The sequence below is a fragment of the Haliotis asinina genome, chromosome 9 (assembly GCF_037392515.1).
Source record: "Haliotis asinina isolate JCU_RB_2024 chromosome 9, JCU_Hal_asi_v2, whole genome shotgun sequence".
NCBI lineage: Eukaryota > Metazoa > Mollusca > Gastropoda > Lepetellida > Haliotidae > Haliotis > Haliotis asinina.
In genome coordinates this window covers 38,318,100-38,342,114 of record NC_090288.1, presented here as the reverse complement: position 1 = coordinate 38,342,114, position 24,015 = coordinate 38,318,100, and the positions used below count along the sequence as shown (strand labels likewise).

The 24,015-nt window shown below is 39.0% G+C and overlaps 1 protein-coding gene and 1 pseudogene across 1 annotated transcript; one reads left to right on the top strand and one right to left on the bottom strand.

Moving 5' to 3' along the window:
* Positions 1 to 477: 477 nt before the first annotated feature.
* LOC137296075 (carnitine O-palmitoyltransferase 2, mitochondrial-like) lies at positions 478 to 23,845 on the bottom strand. The gene is made up of 15 exons (XM_067827737.1): positions 23,606 to 23,845; positions 21,404 to 21,444; positions 20,697 to 20,899; positions 11,383 to 11,442; positions 10,186 to 10,289; positions 8,935 to 9,068; positions 8,552 to 8,656; positions 7,901 to 7,998; positions 7,107 to 7,253; positions 5,970 to 6,090; positions 5,431 to 5,627; positions 4,896 to 5,065; positions 4,006 to 4,234; positions 3,122 to 3,310; positions 478 to 2,016 (listed from the first exon to the last, which is right to left on the bottom strand). Exons 1-15 carry the CDS (start codon positions 23,681 to 23,683, stop codon positions 1,868 to 1,870), a joined length of 2,025 nt encoding a protein of 674 aa, XP_067683838.1. The 5' UTR covers positions 23,684 to 23,845; the 3' UTR covers positions 478 to 1,867.
* On the top strand, positions 13,264 to 16,996 carry LOC137296443 (uncharacterized; annotated as a pseudogene).
* Positions 23,846 to 24,015: the final 170 nt, after the last annotated feature.

Here is a 24,015-nt window from a genome sequence, read left to right as displayed (position 1 = left end):
CTGCACTTTATTACTAACTGATATGGCTGACTTTGTGTACTGACAATCAGGTGCCTTGTAGTGTGGTTTCCAAAACCAGATGTGACACAATTCTAAAAAGTACTAATAAGAATAATAAGAATAATACTAATACTAATAAGAAATGTGTCTTCTCACACAAACTTACCTAATAAAGTATGTAATAATGGCCCCGCTCCTCAAAAATCAAACACGACCAACACAACAACTCAACTCCCCATAAGAACTCAGTTTTGCATTACTTCCTCCATTACACAAACTTACCTAATAAAGTATGTAATAATGGCCCCCTCCTCAAAAATCAGACACAACCAACACAACAACTCAGCTCCCCATAAGCACTCAGTTTTGCATTACTTCCTCCTATTTCCTCCAGATTCTCTTCATCTGGCTGAACAGAAGACATATTCACAAAAAAAACTTGTTGAACAAGTTCTGATAAAGAAGACAAACCTAAAGTATGGGCAAAGAATAGTTTATAACTTGAAAATAGGTATGAAAACATAATCACAGATCTCAGGAAATATTATCATACAGTGATGTTCTTTATTGTCTGGTGTAGCAGTCAAAATAGAATTAGAACATAAAAGATTATCTTGCAGTAATAGTTTTCATAATTCATGAGTCAGTGAAACTATACAGGCATGAACCTTACACAAATGTAAACACTTGGAATATTTACTCTCTCCATATTTCCCACATTCAACAAATTGAACAACGTTTGACAAGTAACATCAATCAAACCTCAATGAACAGTCTTGCTGACAAGGCACTTTCATGCAAAGATAAACTGATGTGTAAGTGGTCAACAAAAACATGCAAAGGTAAACGCTTTGCATGAAACTGGTCCATTAACAATAGATTTCCTATCCTTGCCTAAAATAAATATATTTGGGAATGATATCATTTTGGGACTGACCATTTGGTACTATGAGTGAGTATGGGATTGCCTTTTATCAAATATCATTTAAAATATAGCTGCAAAACCAAAATTGTTTTTAACTTTAACTATGATCCAAGATATCTTTTGCCCAAAACGTCTTCAGCAATGTAAACTTCACTTCAAATCAAGCAACTTCATTCAGAAGCCTAATTATGTTTTCCAAGTTTTTTTCTGGGTCCAAATTATTATTAAGAAAATAGAAGATCCCTCTTTTATTCACTCCTCTGAATAACAAACTGTCAGTCCCTTACAAAATAAACTGAAAGAGGTGAGCTTTGAGCATTCACTGCAGTATTAAAAATGCGCAATATTGTCAGACAGCTTTACGTAACAGATAAAGACTTCAACCTTATTCACCAAGGCAATTCAAATAATAATGTTTTCTTTCTATTAAGTCAAATGTTACAAAACAGACGAGTTACAATACATATTTTCCAGATATATGCTGGAAGCCTGTATCATGTTGTTTTCCTTTCTTTAACAATTCATTTGATTTATATATATGGAACCATACTGGACCCAGTGATGACCTGTCCTGAATAGAGACATCTTACAATACTCATGTTCATCTGCCACCGTGAAGAACAGCTTCAGGAACATGTACACACTACCTTCTTTCATCATGAGTGAGTGAGTGAGTGAGTTGGGTTCAAACCAATTTTAACAATATTCCAGACATTCCAGAAATGGGTTTCACACATTGTACCCAATGTTAGGAATCAAACCTGATCCTTCGGTGTGACTATCAAATACTTTAACCACTTGGCAACCTGACCACCCATCCTTCATCATGAAGCAATAAAGTATTTACAATCCTGTCCAGTATTGTAATGCACTAGTAGAAAGCCAGATGGGATACCCCCTGCTGGATACACTCAAGTAAAACTATAGACTATGTAGATGACATCATGTTTTCCTGGCCGGAGCATTGCCTTGCAGTATATCATAGATATCATCCAAACTATTGCTACAGCACTGGATGAACTCACGGACGTCTCTCGGAGGAGGGTAACTGGTTATGTTGAAACCTATCCTATTGTTCTCTATTGAGTACCCTGAAACAGAAATTCGAATGTATTTAAATTCAGTAAAACATTTGTAACAGCACAATATGACAACTACATTGACTGTCAATGTATTTGCTTGTTTGTTGTGAACTCTGAACTGTGCGATAATCTGGTTATAACATGGTACAGCTAATAATGGAGTTATTATATTAGTAATGCCATTACACATAGCGTTCCTTATATATCTGAAACCAGTCTGCAGAACTTGGCAGCAGTGTTTGTGAATGTTAAGTGAATACAATGTGCATGGAATTTATCATGCATGCTACTCTACTTCCAGATTACTTTCTGTGTGTAAACAATTTGAAAATTTCTGTAAATGAAGTGTTGTATTTATTTCATTGCAAACATTTAGAGTCAAAGATGAGAAATTAAGACTATCTATAATATATTATAATTGGAAAAAAATCAGAATGAATTTGCTTTTGACAGGATGGTGGAATCGACATTTTGGGGGGATGATCCCAGCTAATTTGGGATTGTTAGCATCTCTGCATTTGGTTGCCTCATACAACAAGAATACATGCTGGCAACCTGTTCTAAATGATGAATTTCTGAATAGAAGACAAACGTCCCAGTTCCCATAAGTACTTGCATTGTCTCTGTCTGACACTGACATCCTCTGATACTCATAATCAGGTCTCATAAAATCTAAGACTACCTGATCTAAAATATGAACAACGTAAAACAATGACTACACTAAAGTGAAAACACCTTATTCTGTTTAACCAAGCATAATTCACCACTGATATATATAAATCAAATTTAAAAAAATAATGAAGTGAAGGTGGTACTTTCAGAGGACGTAAAATGTCACGGATGGTAGTCAACTTCCACCTTCCCCAGGATGATGCCATGTGTCAAATATGAAGAAAATTCAGTGATATGAAGAAAAGCAAACGAGTAAGTTCTTAATGCGAAGCTGGGGCAAAACAAACATACTTGTAAATATGCAGAAAAGTATTTATATTACTAACTTACATATACACAATTTACTAACTACAGTTCACGCTCATATAACTCATGGCTTTCAAAATATAAGCCAGATTAAAAAAATTGTCAACCAGACCTCCAGACATAATACTGAACCTACCAACACCATATCCATCTGGTACAACAGGAGCAAAGCCTCCGATGAGGACAGCAGGGTCAGACAGGGTAGATGTGGAGAGGATGTTGTAGTTGATCTTCTTGTACGCTGGGTCTCGGAATATTTCTGGGACTTTGCCACGAGCCTCCGCAAGGGTCCTCAGGGCAAACATGTGCCTGTCAAAACCCTGTCCTGGAAAAATCAACACACTGTTACAATTAACGGCTATAGTGAGCTGAAGTTACACTTTAAACAACCAGAAAATCAAACATTCTCGAAAGTACAATTCCTACATTTTTCTGAACTGGCCATAAATGGACCCTATGATGCCGTCTCTGAAGATGGCACTATTTGTCATATGTTACTTGTCTATGGGACATTTTGGACTAGACGCTCCGGTAGTGAGTTTGCTTTTACACTGTTTTGTACCAATATTCCAGCAATATCACAGGGGCGACATAAGAAATGGGCTTCACGCTCTGTACCCATGTGGGGATTTACACCTGGGTCTTCTGTGTAAAAGGTGAATGCTTTAATCACTAGCTACTCCACTGCCCAAGAAGCTCCCAAACATAACTACACTAAAGAATAGTGAGTGAGTTTAGTTTTACGCCGTACTCAGCAATATTCCAGCTATACGACGGAGGTCTGTAAATAATCGAATCTGGACCAGGCAATCCAGTGATAAACAGCATGAGCATCGTTCTGCGCAATGGGGAACCGATGACATGTGTCAGCTTAGTCAGCGAGTCTGACCACCAGATCCCATTAGTCGCCTCTCATGACGAGTATAGTCGCCTAGACGACTAGCCCCTCCAGTCTTTCAAAGGATTAGTACCCATGCCCATCCTTATCCATCAAAGCTCCCTTTAAATAACTTTACCCACCCATTGCAGCTTCCTTGGTGAGCTGTTGGTGCACTGTAGAGCAATCTCGGATGCCCTGTTGAAGGTCACTGATGGACGGCATTTCCTTTGACTCAAACAGCATCTGGCACATCTTCTGTGTGGCTGTGGTACATGGTCTCATGGTCTCTGTGCGGCCATGCTTGAAGGCTGCAGTACTGCAGGACTCATAGGTACCAACAGTGCAGCCATTTTGTCTGTAGTATGCCAGCTAAAGAGATGGTATTCTTTAAAAACATTCATGAGTGAGAGTGTGAATACGTGTGAATGTGTTTCTGCTACAGGTGGGAGTAAAGTTTAAATAAATAGGTAAGGTGATGACAAAAGTAGAAATGAGATTGTGCAAACCAAGATTTGAACCCAGGGCTTTGGGCTTATCCATGAGATGCAGTTCTATGCAGTGAATAGTGGTGCCTTAAATTGCTGAAACAACAGTGCTAATTGATCACCACTTGAGACGAGAGTTGAGTTGTCTCAAAGCACTGGGTCACTCACATATTGTTTCTGTGTTCGTCAAGAACATCTTCTAATGTAAAACTGATCAAGAACTGACTCTAAAGCACAACAAATAATGAGGGAAAATCATAACAATCATGCATGTTTTTCAGTAAGTGACATGCTCCAATTAGGAGCACCATGCTGCTCACACCTCAGCTGTTACAGCTCATAGTTGTACCAGCCCGGACCAGAAAATCAAGTAATTGATGAAAAATCCTGTAACTGTGTTGAAGATCAAGGACATACTGTATGACAACCTGAGCTCTTATGATGAGGAAAGGTTGCTTTTTACCAATTCTAACCTGAAATTCACACATGGTATAACCTTGACTCCTCATGGGATGTGCAAACCTCTGTTGATTATCTCCCTTTACCTGTATTGCTAGTTGCATGATGGCATCTGGGCTGACTTTCTGCTGCTTGGCAAATGTCTTGTTGTATCTCATGTACTCGAGATGGTGGAGGTCAAGGGAGCTGGTCTTCTTGTCAAACTTCTCTTTAGCATCCTTAATGGCCTGCTTTATGCCAGCATCAAGTTTGAAATCTGCACACCAAAATTCAGAGTTCCTCCCAACTATATTTAATCTACCACAATTCTTCTATAACCTTTGAAGTTGTAATAAAAAGACACATTTCCAAAACCGAAGATCTACGTCTCATATCAAACCATTCTTTAATGTAACATAAGATTATATTCAGTTTCCAAAAGAACACGTCCTTTTGGTTAATTATCTGGTCTTCTTCCCCCAAAGTCATCCTAAAATTACGACCCTGAGGAGCCTATGTTAAAGTAAGAGAATGTGATGTTATGATGATCATGACACTAAAATTTTTATAGAATGGCAATAGTCATTTAATATTTTTCAAGTATATCAGAATGTCCTTTGAGCTGGTATTTAAAGAACGTACCCAGCCTCTTCACATCAGCGCTGGAATCTCTGTTAGCTGGTGTAGTGTCAGGGCTGACTTGAGCCCTCTCTGTGGTGTCCTTGTACACCTCCTTGAAGTAGCGCAATACAGCCACTCCATCTCCCCATGCATGCTCAAAGTTGACGGCGGCTGTGCCAGCAGAGTTGAGTATTAGCTGGAAGCTCTTGTCAAACCATCTGCATTCCAAGGAGTAATGTCAGTTGTTACAATACAGTATCTTACTCAAATTTGAAACTAATCATCGTTTGACTATGACTGAAGATAAAACAAAGGTTTAAACGTTTGTTCAGTGTCCTGAAACAACATTATATAATACGGGTGATGCTCTCATTGTACAGCTCAGTGAGCATGGTTTTACACCACTTTTATCAATATTCCAGCAATATCACTGCCAGGGACACCAGAAATGTTCTTCACACACTGTCCACATAAGGGGAATCAAACTCATGTCTTCAGTGTGATGAGTGAACATTATAACCACTTGGCTACCCATCCACCCCTTGTTTAACCTGGATTACCTGTTCATTCCATCACCATGAAGGAACAGCCGAGAAACTCCATCAGGATCTTGTGGCGCCTCCTCATCCAGCACCAGGGCAAACATTGCACTGTCCAGGTGCCTCAAGGTGGCCTCATTACCTGAGATAAAACAGCCATGTTTTATCACAAAAACTAGAGTATGTACTATACCAAGAAAGATTTATGGATGTCAACTTCTTTATTGTGAATAACATGACATTTCAGAATGTCCTTGTTCCGAAACATTCTCAATATAGCAGCTGACATCCATAAATCTTTTTTCATGCATTCAGATTCTAAATGCCCTTCAAAAATTTAAGCAAGATAGTGTAATACAAAATAAAACAATAAAAATATACGTTGCTTTGGCATGTACAGTGTAAGTTGTCAAAACCGGCACTTATTGGGACAGAAGAAATTGTCTGGTTTAGACAGCATTCCGGATTGTAGAGCTGACACTGTTACTTATGACAAGAACTGAACAAGTTTTGTTAGTCTCATACATCATTGTTGTATCAAATGGTTCTCTAAATTACTGCACACGCTTACTAATTACATACACAAGTATACCCATACTGAACTAAAATTAACTTATCTTTGCTGGCAAAGTAGGAATAACTGGTGACAATACACATCCTGCAGACTCCTCACAATGCATCGGATTAGACAGCGCTGACTACTATATATAATTGCAGAGCTTTTAAATGATGACGAATGTACCAGCCACGGAAGCGATTGAGATTTTATGCCATTGTCAACAACCTGCCAGACTGGACAGCTTACACTGTATATCACATTTCTCAGAAACAATCATGATCAAAGGACAATGATGTGACCTTGATGTAACTGTAACTGATGACCAGACCAAACTGCACCACTGATACCCACTAGTTACAACATATAGGGAGATAACTCTTCGAAAAGAGAATTCATGGTTAGAAATGTCAGCTTGTGATACATGCATGTTGAATGTTGTTTCATGTCACTGTCAGCAAGATTATAGCTTTTTCCTGGAGTTTCAATTTCTGGAACAGACCCAAACACTTATTTAAAAACTCCAGTCCCATCTCCCTGCAATATGACATGATTTGGACAGCTGTGTTTTAACAGCTGTGTTGTAAAAGCAAATGACATACCTGCATCTACTAGCTGTGATCTGACAGTGGACCACACATCTCTGTTCTCTGTGGTAAGAACCCCCAGAGGGAACTCAGGCTGGGGAGTTGGCTCATCCAGGATGTACTTCAAGTTGGCCATGATATCAACAGCAGGTCGAATATTACCTGCAAGAGACAGTTCCTCATGAGATCATCACAATCACAGAGGCTCGTGCAGCATCACGAAGTGACATAAACATGACATCACGAAGACCAAAATGATGCAATTAAGTCACTGACGACTGCTTTGACTTGTGAATTTCCACTTTTTTATTCTTCTCATGCAAAATTTTGACACTGATGTGAGTATCCTAGCATGCTCTAGTATTTGTACCCAAACAACGTATTTGACGATAATTGCATCTGCTTTGAACTGGAAATTGCTACTTGAATATAATAGTTTACAAAGACATATTATATATGAGGAAACTTCTAGTATCAAAACCTCATGTTTTATTTGGATATTGATTCAATAAGATAAACAGAGGTAAACATTATGTAATTTGGCCTTACCTTGGCATATTATCTAATGCTTGTAGCCAGTTTCAATTTTAGAATTCTGGCAAAACAAAGACACTGACATTGTAATATAAGGTTGAGGCTCATGCAACACCAGCAGGTGTCTATAGGGATCAGTCCACATGACCTATATCAGTCTCTGAAATGTAACTCTGCACTTGTTTCTGTCATGTGGCCAGAAATAATGACTTGACACATGCAAACCTACACTTTTCTCTGTGTAAAATGCTCACTTAACAAGAATGAAAACTTACCATCTTGATCCAGGACATCGAAGGTGTACAAGTTACCCCTCCTGAGGACCAGCAGATGTCTGGCACTGTTGTCAGTGAACAGCTCATCCCTTCCTGGTCTGTGAAGAAAGTGTATCAGAAATTGCTTCACAGGATGACTAATCAATATCAGAATCTTTAGCATCAATAAGTTTTTATGTTACTGATAAAAGACTGATTTGATCTCATTGTATATTGGCTTTACAAAGTTTATCAAAAGTACTGAAAATGCTTGGTGACAAAAAATGAAATAGTCCTCCCTGAAAAGGAAAGATATCACTCAACAGCAGCAGCTTAAAATCTTTCTTATCCTTTCAAGCAAAACAATGAAGAATGGATGTTCACAATTTAAAGGAGAAGGGAAATGCACAAATGAAGTTCAAGATTTTGTCACTCAGAGTCCATGACATCAGCTGTTTCTAAGCAGCCCATAGCAGCCCATGGCAACCCAAGGTACATGAGATGTGTTAGGAGGTAAATAGTCACCATCACATCCACCAAGATATTCCAAACAGTCACTTTACCAACTTGTGGCAAACAGTTACCCATAGCAACCATTACCAACAGAATCATCTACTCTCTGCAACCAACAGTTATCACATATCAACATCATCATCCAGTAGTGGCCCATACCTAGGAATCCTGGTGGAGTTGAACAGTCGGCCATATTGACTCATATCCAAGGGGAAAGCCTTGTACCAGTAGGCTCCGTACGCTGCGACAGACTGAGGCAGAACCCTGAAAGAAACAGTCAAAAGAATACTGGATTCCACGACTAAACCCATCATGAAACATAAGCTCAGTTTATAGACAATCATATGCAAGTTTGAGTCTGTCTCACAGCTCTGGGTTCTTAATTTTGGCATTACTGCAAAATGTTTAGGGAACAATAACATTGAGGAATGAAACCTCATTAATTCAGAATCATGACATTCTGTGTCAGTATAAACAGCAGTGTCAGAACCATAAGCGACTTTCTGTATTTACATAATATTGCTCTGTCACCTGTCTTTTACCTGGTGAACTTTCTGAATCCTGGGGTGTCACTTTTAGATGCATTTAAGTGGAAAACTTCCGGTTCCAGTATTTCTGCTTTCAAGGTTTTCATGAACCTTGCTGAAGACACGATCATGTTTGTTGCTCTGACAAGCTACAGAAGAAAATATCATCTATTAACGACAGTCAGAAAGGACACCTGACCGAAAAACATTTCTTCTTATTGTGATCTAGGTTCTGGTTGTGAACAGTTGTCATAATGTTTGCTGTCAGGAAACACTGTCTTACACATAGATGACCCACTTCAAAGGGAGGCTGTCGGTATGCTTCATGTTCTGGTGCCCATTTCCAAACTGGTCAAGATCATTTTCACTAAAAACACTTCTAAACCTACAGGGGTCGAAATAACCCAACACCTCATTCCAGTGTCTGTATGTCGGGCAAGAAATATTGTACATAACCCTGTACTGGTGACTGGTGTCCAGTTGTCTTTCCAATGGTAATTATGTTGCTTATTTTAAAAAAAATCAACAAGAAATTCTGCCAGTATAGTGGAAAAATTATCAGGGCAAGTGATTTTACATGTGCCACTGTGCCAGAGTACACAAGCAATTTTAAAGTTATTTCCTCCCCTGACATGAGACACCATCTCTATGTGTTAACATTTATTGCAAACTTAGCATACACAATGACATTTGAACTAGTAGTCAAGAAACTGTTATGTTCAAATTCGAAAGTGAACACACCTAACAACCCAATCCCCACACTCAAAAAGTTCCACTTCAAATTTTCATGACCGTTTAATTTTTGCGAACTTCGCGTCAGACTTCATGACGCGAGAATAAAAACACTCGGTAATATAGATATATCATACACTCTATTCAGGTAAGTCAAAGACACAAAAACAATACAGGTGTCATTGCTCAATCACGTGCCACCGCTGGGCTAATCTGGACTAACATGGCTAAATCACATTCTATTTTCACTGCTCTAACACCTAATTAAAAAGGATTAATTCTGAAATCAATTACATTAATTTGTTGTTAGATCACTTCGCAAATCTGTTTATTTTATAACAGCTCAATGGTCATGCACCTACATGTCGTGTAAAAACATTTAGAGACGCCCCTGTAACAAGATCACCTCACGAAAATAAGAAGGCGCGAAAAGGTTTAGTGACCATCACTCGCGAAAATTTAAAGGCACAGAAATAAGACAGTCCACTAACTTCCATACACAGGCCACAATCTGCTATTCACACATAGTTTTACCTGGTTATTATACTCTGGCCTGGGATCATCGTTGAACACTACAAATGGATTATGTGTGAGCACTATAGGTGACCTGTCCTTCAAGTACATGTCAAACCAGGGACCTACAAACATACAATATAAACACAACAACTTACTAGTGAGTGACACTACTTTTATGCTGCTTTTAGCAATATTCAAGCAATATAAAGGTGGGGGACACCAGAAATGGGCTTCACACACTGTACAACAACTAACTAAACAATCATAGTGAGTGAGTTTAGTTTTACGCCGCACTCAGCAATATTCCAGCTATATGGCGACGGTCTGTAAATAATCGAGTCTGGACCAGACAATCTAGTGATCAACAACATGAGCATCGATCTGCACAATTGGGAACTGATGACACGTGTCAACCAAGTCAGCAAGTCTGACCACCCAATCCCGTTAGTCACCTCTTATGACAAGCATAGTCGTCTTTTATGGCAGGCATGGGTTGCTGAAAGCCTATTCTACCCTGGGACCTTCACGGGTTGCTGAAGGCCTATTCTACCCTGGGACCATCACGTGTTACTAAACAGTCATATGCTATATGTATCACCTAAACAGTTTACAAGAAATGTCAGGTGTGGATCCTGAGAAACATTATGAATGATATAAATTTAGAAATAGCAGGCTTCCTTGGGTCAGTTGTGATAAATTTAAAGTTACCACAGGGGCCAGTACCATTTTAAACATTTGGACAGAATTGCTACAAGCCATCCCTGATCGAGTCATTACATGTCCTTGTATTCAGGCGTAGAAAAGGCAATGCTGTCCCAAGATCATTACAAATGTGTTTGTAGTTTTACATAAATGAGCTGAATTATTTGTTGATCATGGTAATATTCCTGCAATACCATGATGAGCGACACCAGAAATAGGCTTCATAATTTGTACCTATGTTGTATAAACAATTATTCTCCATAAAAACCATAGAACACATACTGGACAAAACAACTTAGAGACACTGGCATATTTATGATTTGTATTTCAACAGACTGTCTATGACTAAACAGATCATTATGCATAATTTCAAAATTTATATATATCCCTAACTACTTTCATTTTGCCCAGAGAAATTTGTCCTAAAATCACTGCTCCAAGTGGTGATTATGTAGAAAAGTGCCAAATAATTCACAAAACATTCATGGCGCTGTGATGAACAATGGTTCCTACCTGATATATAACTTGTGTGCTTGTTTCTCTTGTCATTTGCCACCAATTCCTTGTGGAGCTCTGAAATATAACAAGAATCACAGGTGAGGTGAGGTGAGGTGAGGTGAGGTGAGGTGAGGTGAGGTGAGGTGAGGTGAGGTGAGGTGAGGTGAGGTGAGGTGAGGTGAGGTGAGGTGAGGTGAGGTGAGGTGAGGTGAGGTGAGGTGATACAGTGTGACGTCATGAAAGGTTAACTGAGGCAGGCTGCCAATAGGGAGATCCAAACTCAGTCATTGTAATTGGCACTAAAGGGGTCGTTGTCTGCACGGGTACTACAGACACATAACGCAAGAACATTTCTGTACATAGAAACGTACCTTAACCAAAAACTGAATACAGAAATTACCCTAGAACAGGTCCATTCTTCATTGTGCCGGTTTCCTAATATACTTAATTGGCATACTTTTAATGAGATGCATTTGATTGCATTATATAAGAAATAAGCATACACACAAACAAATTTTTCGCAGTTCAGAATACCACTTGCAATCAGTTGAATATAAATAACCATATGTCTGCTGTTTAAGGTACCAGGTAAGTTTGGTAAGCTGCATCCAGAAGGCTAGCTTGGTACGGGAGACTTTCACAGTTGAGGCTGTTGACAGCAGGATAAACAGGTGCTCGTGCAATCTTCAGCACTCTGGTGGGATAGAGTGCGAGGTCTTCAGTGTTGTCAGGCCCCAAAGAATGGTGGACAACAGTGGTAGAGTAAATCGTCTATCCAGCTGCCAGAACAACTCTGCCATGTCTCTTTCTCTTGAAACATACTCAATTCACGGTGAGTGGAGCTTCGACATATGTGCAGCAGTAACAAGAGCTACCAAGAAGAATGTCTTAAATGTCATGTGCTCAAAGTTCTCTTCTTCTTGAGGTTCAAAGTCGCTGGAGATGAAGTGTTGAAGTGTCCCAGGCTGGAGGCTGGAACTTCTTTGATAGGTCAGCTAGCTTGTATGAACGCTGAAGGTACTGGAGTTCAGGCACAAAGGAAATATTATTGCCAGTTGCCATAACTATCACTGTGATGATTGATGCTAAACAGGAGGCAATGGTAGAAGCATGCAATTTCCTCGACGTACGATGTAGTGGGAGATGGCCCTTCAATCGGGGGTTCAAGAATCCCACCGCCCAACACCCAGGACAAGTAAATTTCATTTCAGGCAATAAAATAATGGTATCTTACTTGTCTGTGGGCTAATAGATAATTCTCCTTTGGCACCAGGTCACGTGAGACCCCGTGAGATTGCTCATGTGGAATCGGCTTCAGTGCGAGTTTGGCACTGGCTGAGGTCAGCAGGTTAACAGCAACAATTTGGATTTTGGAATTACATATTCTGTGGAAGTGGTACAGGTGATTTCTTGTGTACTTAGGGATATGTATATTTTTACTTTCATCCACGGACAGATGTGTGGTGAGTTGTGACTTTGACAAGACTTTCGAACTTTTTTGCCCAGCACGTTTTTTCACGTGCGTTCCCCACGTTTCACAATATGGCAACCAATACACAAGGTGTTGCCCTCCTCGACAAATTGCAAAATGAACTTTTGGGAAAAGTAGTGTCGACCCCAAACCGGGAGTCGGAAATTAGCGCTAATATTGAGTGCCATATATCTGAAGAAGTTTCTGTTGAAACAGCTACTATAGAAGTTTTTGCCCACGAAAAGATTGAAAATCTCGAGCACAGTGACAATCCCATTGAGGGAAATGGTCTCGGACGTGGTCCGGCACTAAATATAAACACTAACTTTGGTAGCGAAATTCTTAAATGCATGCGAGGCATGCAAAAAGAACATATTAAATCCTTAAACAAAGTTGTAAATCGGGTTTATACAATTGAGAGCCACATGTTTTGCGAGCCCTCTGATTATGTGGTGGAATGTGATTCTGTACAACAAGCTAATTATAGCACGGAGGTCGTGGCCCCGCTGAAACAAAGGGAGGAGGGGGCAGATACCATTACCACCGACCTTGCCTCCCCTCCGTGCACAGCCGTAGGGACCCAGGGGGCTAGCATGCAGCCTAGCAGCGGAGTTACCTACCCTATCATAACAAACATGTCTGCGCCCATGCCGGAACCAAATGTTACACGGAACGTGGCAATCATCAGCAAGATTGACGATTCATTCAAACTGCAGGAAAAAACTTTACCCCGGGTAGATAAGAGCGTAGCAGACCTGGTGGAAGGTCTAATGTGTACTAAGATGGATGAAGGCCGTAGAAATGAAATAGTGAAAAAACATGACAGGCCTGAAAATTGCTCGAAGCTTAAGCCGCCTAAGGTTAGCAATGAGATCTGGTGAGTTATGGACCAATCTAGCAAATCTAAGGATCTGGGCAAGCAGAAGACCCAGGAGGCAATTTGCAGGGGACTTATTCCGATCATGAAGGTGACACACACACTTTGCACCGGGAATACCAGTACCTTGGTATCTCTGACTTAGCCAGTAACCTAGTGGATGGTGTCGCCATGGTTACGGCTGCAAATTTGGATTTGAGCATGAGGCGCAGAGACGCAATCCGCGGTGACTTAAGACCCGAATTTAAATCATTGTGTGGACATAACACTCCAATTACAGAGTTTTTGTTTGGAAACAATGTGTCAGACCTGATCAAGGATCTGTCGGAGACGAACAAGATGATTGGGAAGGTGCTTCAGCCAAACAATAGTTACAGCAACTTTCTACATAACCCGCTGAGAGGCAGAGGTATGTTTAGACCTCTTGGCAGAGGTGGTCGTTTTTTAGGGCATCACCAACAGCTACAATCTCCTCGCCCACCTTTCCCCAACAGGGACAGATTGCAACGTTGAGACGACAAGAGGAAACCAAAGATGTAGAGCAGGTGGGTGAAATATCAGCTTGCAGTGAAAAGGGTGAACAGCGGTTAGCTGGTAGATTATCCTTGTTTTCCGATGAGTGGCAGAAATTAACATCTGATAAACATATTCTTCAGACAGTACGTGGTTACAAAATTGAATTTTGTGAACAGCCATTTCAATATAAATTTCGAAAAACTAAACTGAACAAATCAGAGAGCGAATATCTTGATGGGGAGATTAAGGATATGATGGCAAAGGGAGTTTTGGAAATAGCCAAACAAAGTGAAGGAGAGTACATCAGTACTGTGTTTTTGGTACCCAAACCTAACAGGACTTACAGGGTAATTTTAAACCTTAAACAGCTGAACCACACTGTTCTGATGGCCCATTTCAAGATGGAACATTTAATGTCGGCCATTCGACTCATGACACCAAATTGTTACATGGGTTGTATAGACCTAAAGGATGCATACTATAATGTAAATGTACATCCAGAACACAGGAAATACCTTCGATTCATTTGGAGAGGTGTAAGATATGAGTATACATGTCTCCCCTTTGGTCTGTCATCTGCGCCGCGGATGTTCACCAAGCTGTTCAAACCAATATACAGCCACCTTAGAAGTGAAGGATATTTGTCAGTGTCTTACATTGATGACTCCTACCTGCAGGGGGAGAACTATGAACCATGTAAGGACAATATTAGCACTACAGATCCAGGCTAGAACAATTAGGATTTGTGGTAAATTATGACAAATCTGTGTTACACCCAGCAAGATCTACTGTTTTTCTTGGTTTTATACTGGACTCTTCTAACATGACAATATCACTCACTGACAAGAAGGTTCAAAAGTACTTGGCCAAGCACAGTGATATTTGCAGATAAAGCAGGGTCTCAATCAGACAGGTAGCAGAGATTGTCGGTAGTATGGTGTTGTATTCTTTAGCCGTTCCCTTTGGACTCCTGTTCACAAAACAATTAGAGATAGATAAAAACATTGCACTTAGGAGCACAATGGGTAATGCTGAAGCTCTAATGACCCTGTTGCCAACAAGCAGGACTGATCTGAAATGGTGGGCCGATAATATAAGGGGTAGCTCGGCACCTGCCAGGCGTGATTACCCCACTTTCTCATTAACAACAGACGCATCATCACACGGGTGGGGTGCAGCGCTTGATCATGCAGCTAACTTGAACTTAGGGCAGTGATTTTGGGTCTGAATTGTTTCACAGAACAATTGACTGGACAGCATATTCGATTGCGAATTGACAATTCCACAGCAGTGGCATATATCAACCACATTGGGGGCACAAAATCACAGGTCTGCTGTACTCAGGCAAATGAGATCTGGCTCTTTGCCATGTCTCATAACATGTGGTTGACCACTGTTCACTTGCCAGGTTTTTTAATGTAGAGGCTGACGGAGAGTAGATTCTTCCATGATGAGACGGAGGGGATGGTAAATAAGGAAATTTTTCACAAGATTAAAGATCATTTCTTCACACCTTCCATTGACTTGTTTGCTTCAAGGTTAAATAAGCAAGTAGAACGGTATATGTCATGGCGACCAGACCCTGAAGCTTGTGCAATTGATGCTTTTATGTATGACTGGTCCCAGTATGAATTTTAAGCCTTTCCTCTATTTAGTGTACTAGAGAGAGTGATACAGAAGATCCAAGCAGACCAGGCAGAAGGCATTGTGGTTCTACCTTACTGGCCAACTCAGAGCTGGTTCCCAGCGGCAATGAAGCTCTCATATCCAGACCGCGGGCGCTTCCAAGGGGGAGGCAAACACTCATCCTAACTTACAAGCCAAGGGAAACTCATCCTCTGTATCAAAAGATGCAACTTCTGGCTTGGGGTACTAGGGATCAATATAGATGTTACCTGAACAAGTGGAATCAGTTTTGTGTTAAGTCTAGTAAAGACCCCTTTGTGGCAGACCCTGTGGTTGTCATTGAATTCTTGACTGAATTGTTTAATGATGGTGCAGGATACAGTTCTCTGATTAGTGCTCTTTCATCTATGCTGACAATACCATCTGGTCTGCCGATAGGACAGCATCCCTTGATCAAGAGATTTTTGCGGGGAGTATTCAACTCTCAACCATCATTTCCTCGATACCAGACGACATGGGATGTTGGTATAGTCCTACAATAGATTGAGGGACTTGGTGACAATGGTGAACTTTCTTTGAAGGAACTCACTCTAAAACTGACTGTGCTACTTGCATTAGTAACGGGCCAGAGAGCGCAGTCTCTCCAGCTATTAAAACTGAGTAACATGTCAAAATCACAGGATATAGTAATTTTTGTTCTTACCGACTTAGTAAAGCTGTCTAGACCAGGTAGTCATATTAACCCTTTAGTTTTAGATAGTTATGACCAGGACAACTTATGTATAGTCAAGTGCCTTCAAGTTTATTTAAAGAGAACAACAGAGTTACATACAGAGCAGACGCATGACCAGCTGCTACTGAGCTACTGTAAACCTCATAGGGCAGTCACAAGAGAGACTGTCTCCAGGTGGTTAAAGATCATGCTCCAGATTGCAGGGATAGACATTAGCATATTTTCAGGGCATAGCACCAGAGCAGCATCTACCAGTGCAGCCAACAGTCAGGGATTGTCCATCCAGACTATTATGGCAGCAGCTGGATGGTCTTCTGCAAATGTGTTTGCTAGATTTTATTGCAAGCCTTTAGAACAAGATATTTCTTTCGGGAGCACAGTATTGAATACAGGTTCAGCAGATTAGCATATAATATCAGTTAGTTTAGATACAGAGTTTGGGTTTGTAACCAACATACTTTACAATGGAACATGCATACTGGGTGTTGTATTAAAGATTTGTAGTATAAATTTACTATTTGCGTTCATTTTCCAATAACATACTTTGTACTGTGGACCTGCTTTTAAATCTCACGGGGGCTCACGTGACCTGGTGCCAAAGGAGAAAAGAAAAATTAAACGAGACTTACCTGTAAGGTGAAGTTTGATTGAGATTCTCCGAGGCATCAGGGAAACAAGTGAGATCACGTGCCATGCCCACCCACCCTACTTGGTATAGGGTTATAATATAATGGATATTCAGATAATTATATAGTCCACAGTACAAGTTAAAGACTGAAGCCGATTCCTAATGAGCAATCTCACGTGATCTCACTTGTTCCCTGATACCTTGGAGAATCTCAATCAAACTTCACCTTACATGTAAGTCTCGTTTAATTTTTCAATTTCCACTTATGGTTTCAAATTGCAAATAAACTTGGATTTCATTTCATATCTGCTCAAAGTGTAGCCATTAAGTTTTGCAATAATAGAGTAGAGTTATCTTTCTTTGCTATTTATCACTTCTCAATAAATAGTCCAGACATCAAGCTGTCCCTCCAAGTAGAGTTAATGTCAGAAGTAGGATCGGTTACACATAAAACAAACTGACATATTTATTGTGACAAAAGTTTCAAAATAATTATGATTGAAGATACTTCATTCATAAAGCAAGTTTTAGGCACATTTCAAATAAAATTAGATGAATTTGACACTGCAATTACATTCTCAAAATCGATCATTTTGAAAATAGAAATTATTTCAGATTTTGTTTAAATTTATAATTGTTATTTGCACTGGAAGTTGTTCGTCTGCATCAAAGTTACGAATGAAAGGAGAGAAAGAACTTTGTGTGTTTCATTCTCAAAAACAGAAAAAGGTGTTGGCGCTTTGTCATCAAACTTACTCTAGATGTGATGTGTACTTTCAACTTAACTTTATATCTATGTTTGAGAATTAAAATATGAACGTCTGCATAATGTTTTTGTTCTTTTTTCTGAATGTGTTAACTGCAGAATGTTTTGCAGAAATATTGAAAACTGGACTACAGAATTTGCTTAAATTTGCCGCGGAATTCTAAAAAATTTGCAGCGGAATCCAGGAGGGACTGATCAAAAAGCATGATGATTAATTCTTTCATAATTACATCATCATGATTATGTCATAAATTCAATCAGGACAAGAGGAAAACCTGTGGCAAGTGGTTTTTGAATAAATTCTGGAACCCTTGTTAATCTGCACTAGTCCTCATATTTCTTCCACTTGTCAACAAATACAGATCATGTAGAAGTACAGTGTGCCTGAATAATTGCAGCAGTAAGTCTTGTGGAGTACAAATGGGGGTTTAAAGATTTCTGCAGTTGCCCCAGATGTGAAGCTGTAACATCTGTGAGGTCCGTCAAAGTCTGAACTGTAACAACCAAAATGTGCCCATGTGGTGATTCAAAACCCACTCTTCGGCATGAATAGCCAACACTCTAACCACTAGGCTACCCCACCGCCCAAAGAGCAGATAAACAGCAACAGTTGAGTGATAACAAAGGCTCATAGATAACTGTATGTAGACAGATGTTCTGTAATGAGATACAAGCTTGATTGGATGCTAATCTCTTGGTTAGGCCAACATTCAGTCTTCAAAGTAACATTAGTAATGCAATTAATTGAAGGTCATCATCCATAAAGTTGTATGTTTTCATTTTTACTAACCAACCAAACATTTCAATTAAACAGAACATAATAATTTCAGACTGAAATACAGTAACCTATATTTGTTAACAAGAGTCATCAGAAGATAACATATCCCCCCGGCCCCCACATATAAGGACAAATCATCTGACAGTTATATCTTGTGTTTTTAGACCAAGTCTGAATTGTTTCCATGGAATTCATGAAAAATATAAATGCCATATATCTGTAATCAGGAAAAGTCACCATTTCAAGATCTGTCTCATATATCTGCCACGATCTTTTGAAAGATATAAAATGGTTTTCAAGTTGTGCTCCAGAAACGAAGTCAGCAACGTGTTCATGAAACAGACAAAAAATAATACATCATAAATACCTGTAAATAACAAAAGGCACCACTCTGGGGTCTGCCACACATATCTACCAAGTAACACTCACAGATATTAAGAAATTTTTGAGTTCTGCTCCGGAAACGGAACATACCTCTCACTTTCCAGAGTAAGTCTGAAACGTTTCCATGGAAACCAATAAATTAATAAATCACAAAACCCTTTAAGTAGCAAAAGGCACCACTTTAGTTTCCAACTGATATATCTACCAAGTTTTACAGAAAAATATTGAACGGTTTTTTGAGTTCTGCTCTGGAAACGGAAGCCTATCCCTCCATTTTGAGACTAAGTCCGAAACGTTTCCATAGAAATGGAAAAAATAATAAATCAGAAAAACATGTAAATAGCTAAAGGCACCACTTTGGTGTCTGCTACACATATCTATCATGTAACAATGACAGATATTAAGAAGTTTTTGAGTTCTGCTCTGGAAACGAAACACCTTCTCACTTTTGAGACTAAGGTCTAAACGCTTCCATGGAAATCACAAAAAAACTGGCAAAAGGCACCAGGTAGATATATCTACCAACTTCTGCAGAAAACTATTGAATTGCAGCTTCTGATTGGTATATCTAACAAGTTTTGCTGAAAAATATTGAACGTTTTTTGAGTTATGCTCCGGAAACGAAGCACATCCCTTCATTTTGAGACTATGCCGGTGGGATAAAAACACACCTGTAACAAACTGACAAATTGTAAGGAATTGTAACAGAGGTACAGATACCAATTTAGGTTTTTGAGTTACGTACTCTTTTGTGTGCATTTCCACTGGGTATCCAAATTTTCCTTTTGAGTAACCAATCAAATTGTACCCACCTCACTCAAACTCAGTTTGGTATTTTGCCATTTTCTATTAACTGTAAAATCATAGTAAAATTTAAATGCTGCTTTACATGTTTGCTGTTTATATTTGATTTGTAATATGAGAAACGATAAGAAGGATTGCAAGTTGCCAAGTTCATGTGCTGAAATAGAACCTTCCCGATTATACCTCGGTTAATTTATCTATCTATTGATGCACAAGCTAGTTGATATTTTGGTGTGTAAGATCAAATGTATTGTTGCTGAGTGAGTGAGTATGGTTTTACTCCCTTACTTTTACTAGCTCAGTCATTGCATCTTTTGGGTTTTACCCAAACCCAGATTTTGGAGTCACGATTTATCCTAACAATCTAACATTCAGAAAATCACCCACCCTAACAAGCAATGGGGTGAAGTAAGTAAGTAAGTAAGTAAGTAAGTAAGTAAGTAAGTAAGTAAGTAAGTAAGTAAGTAAGTAAGTAAGTAAGTAAGTAAGTAAGTAAGTAAGTAAGTAAATGAGTTTAGTTCTAAGAAGCTTTTAGCATTATTCCAGCAATATCATGGCAAGTAACACCAGAAATAGGCTTCACACTTTGTACCAGTGTGGGATTTGAACTCGGATCTTTGGCGTGATGAGCAAATGCTTTAACCAATGGGCTAACCCACCATCCCTGATAATGTTGTAGAAAGGAATGTTTACTCACTCACAAGTGTTGTCTTAGTATGGTTTTGTTGGCCTCCCTTCACACTTACCTTCTCCTTCATTCTGCAGGAAGTTTTGCACGATGGTTTCAGTGTGAGAATACTGTTCTGGTGACAAGAGAGGTTTTTGAGCTTTCAGATACCTCTCACAAGTTTTTTCCAATTTCGGTATTCCCAACCTTAACAAGCTCTTCTGGAAATGGTATGTCGGCAGGATACTTTTATGAAGGTATTCTTTGTCATCAAAGTTAGTGCTGTGAAGACATAACGTTAAATAATAAGTTGTCTATTTCTTGCTTATTCAGCAATATTTACACTATATGATGCCATGCTGTACTGTTTACTAAGTGTCACATGAACAATAATATGAACTTCAATACACAATAGTAGCAGTATCAGAGACTATGTACTATTAAAATACTATGTACATTTCATTTTGGAATAAGATATGAGAAATAGTTAAAATGGATAATAACTTTTTAAAAGGTTAAAAGTCATCTTCTAAGTCATCTTGTTCATAGTAGATATAAAACTAGTTGATTTGACAACATAAATTACTTTAAAAATTCACATTGTTATCACAATCAAAACGTTCATTCATGACAAGATATCTAAGGACTATCTAAGTGACAAGATTTCACAGGACTAATTAATTAATGCACATCATTTCCCATGGGGATGAAACAAGTAATTAATCCGGTACAAAGGTAATACTTTTGTGGAAATGGTTGAACAGAATGGCATGATTCCATGCTTACCTATATAGCTTCTTTGTGCCAACAGAACTTATTTTCAGGGACTGAAAAGATAAGAAATATATCTATAATACATAGTTACTTCCATGATGACTAACGGGAAGCAACACTGAACAGCTGAGTGAGGAATCGTAGACCACTGGGCTGGCAATGCGGTTTCGAAGTAAACTGAGCAAGTGAATTCACCAATGAAAATATCTTTACATCGTTATCTTATGTCTGTTACAGTATGATTGTGAAATGAGTCATTTCATGAAATGCCCAAGAGAGTCCGCCATTTTACTTTAGTTTGTGTAACAACAATCAATATACTTCAGTCTTATCATGAAATTTCACTTCATCTATGTGTACGGGGACAGGGGTTTGAGAGGTATGGCTGCTCTCAACACGGCAAGTGTCAAACAAACAGGTGTAAATGCTTCAAAGCCAAGCTGAAGTATGACAGTCACTGCTACAATAAATTACCTGTTGGTGACAATAAGTAATGTTGAAATTGTGATCCACTTTTGTAGACTAAGTTATTAAGTGAAATCTCATGAAATGACTGAAGTACATTGAAAGCTGTCTAAACCAGCATTCATCCGGACTGGTTTAGACAGGGTGCCAGATTGTAGAGATGGCACTGCTACCTACAACTGCAACTGATCCAGTTTTGACACTCTTATATACAATGTTGTATCATGGTGGTTCTCTCAATTACTGCACACATTGACACTACTCACTAATGACATTTAAAAGTACACAGAAACTGAACTAAGATTAAACTGAATTGTAGTTTTAATGTGGGATAAATTTGTGACAATACACAAATGGCCGAATCACACACCAAATTTAATTACTATTAAAGCACACATGCCAAGGTCCCGAATTGACAACTGCCAGTCTGCAGGGCTTTTAAATGATGATGAATGTACAAGCCACAGGACTGAGATTTTATGCTGGTGTTTGCAACTTGCCGGATTGGACAGTGGTCAGTTACACATAATGACACAAAATGGCTGACCCTTTTAGTCATTTCACGAAACGAGTGAAATTTTTAGACACTTTATGAAATGACTGATTTCACAACCTCACTGTAACATTTCAGTGTTACACTTCTGTATGTCTGGTAAAGTCTTCTTTTCTTTTCTTATGATTTTTCTAAATCATTAAAAATGTACCATGCAGAACAAATGCAATTTACCTGGTAGCATCCATGAAAATGCAAACAATTTTGGTTTAGTATGTACACCCATGAAGTTGGTTGGTTGGTTGGTTGGATAATGCTGCACTCGTCAATAATCCAGCTATGTATTATTATACTATATATTAGCTATCATATGTGAATAATCAAATATGAACTAGACAATCCAGTGATCAACATTATGGTCATTGTTCAGCAGAAATGGGATACAGTGACATGTGTCAACCAAGTCAGGAAGCCTGACTGTCCGATTCTGTTAGTTGATTCTAACAACAAGTAATACAAGTAATGATGTAATATCAAAAGAGGAAATGCTAAAACATAACACACACACACACACACACACACACACACACACACAACACAACACACACAACACACACACAACACACACACAACACACACAACACACACACACACACACACACACACACAACACACACACACACACACACACACACACAGAGAGAGAGAGAGAGATTTGTGATAAATGAAAAAGCTGTCCTTTATTGTTGTCAAATACAGTGGGGAAAAATACTGCATTTGTAACTGACCGGATCTATCACACATGCGATACTGATGCATAACTGTTACATGGCATTAACTTTATGTCAGCTAGTGGCTTATTCCTTTTGACTATGAACAAAACATGACTAATAGACAGTAATTGTGAAGAGCTTTTCATACTTGTAAAATACAGAAGAGAACTAAACGTCTGGATCGCGTTGTTTGTCACTATTTTGGTGTCATCTGCTGCATGACTCACGACATCAGTTAATTTGAAATACATCAAAAGAGTAGATAAATTTGTTATGTTTTAGGCCAAACAGTTGCAAATGTTGGCATGCAACAGTTCTCACAAACAAACAAGAAAGATTACATTTTTAAAACACTAAATCAAATTTAATGTCAAAATTATAAATACTTTTTGTATGACATCAAATATCCACAAATAAAAAATACAGGCACAATGTCAGCTACAGTAATCAGTTTTCTCTGCCTTTTGGTATCCAGTGCCTTACCTTTTCACAAGATGTAGCAATTTTCAAAGATTGTCCACATTGACCATTAAATGGTCTTGAAGCAATTGTTCTCAGCATGTTCAAATTCTCAGGTGTGGAAAGACGGGTCTTGTCATGGAATGATTGTTCGTGCGGACACAACTGAACTTTGGACTAACTGCTCAACAGTTCCTAGCAGACAACCGGCAGGTGCTCTAAAGCCGTAACCTTCCGCTAGGAGGCGCTTAAAAGCCATCAAGTGGAGTGCACGGTTGATCCGAAACTTGAATCGAAATTGTACAGCCGTTTCAGCTAAGTAAGATGAGTAATTCCCCTTATTACAACGATATCCTCTTTACGTAATACTGTGAATAAACACTAGCAATTTGATAGTGTTTTAGGATCTTGTGAGTTTTTGTTTACACTCCGTT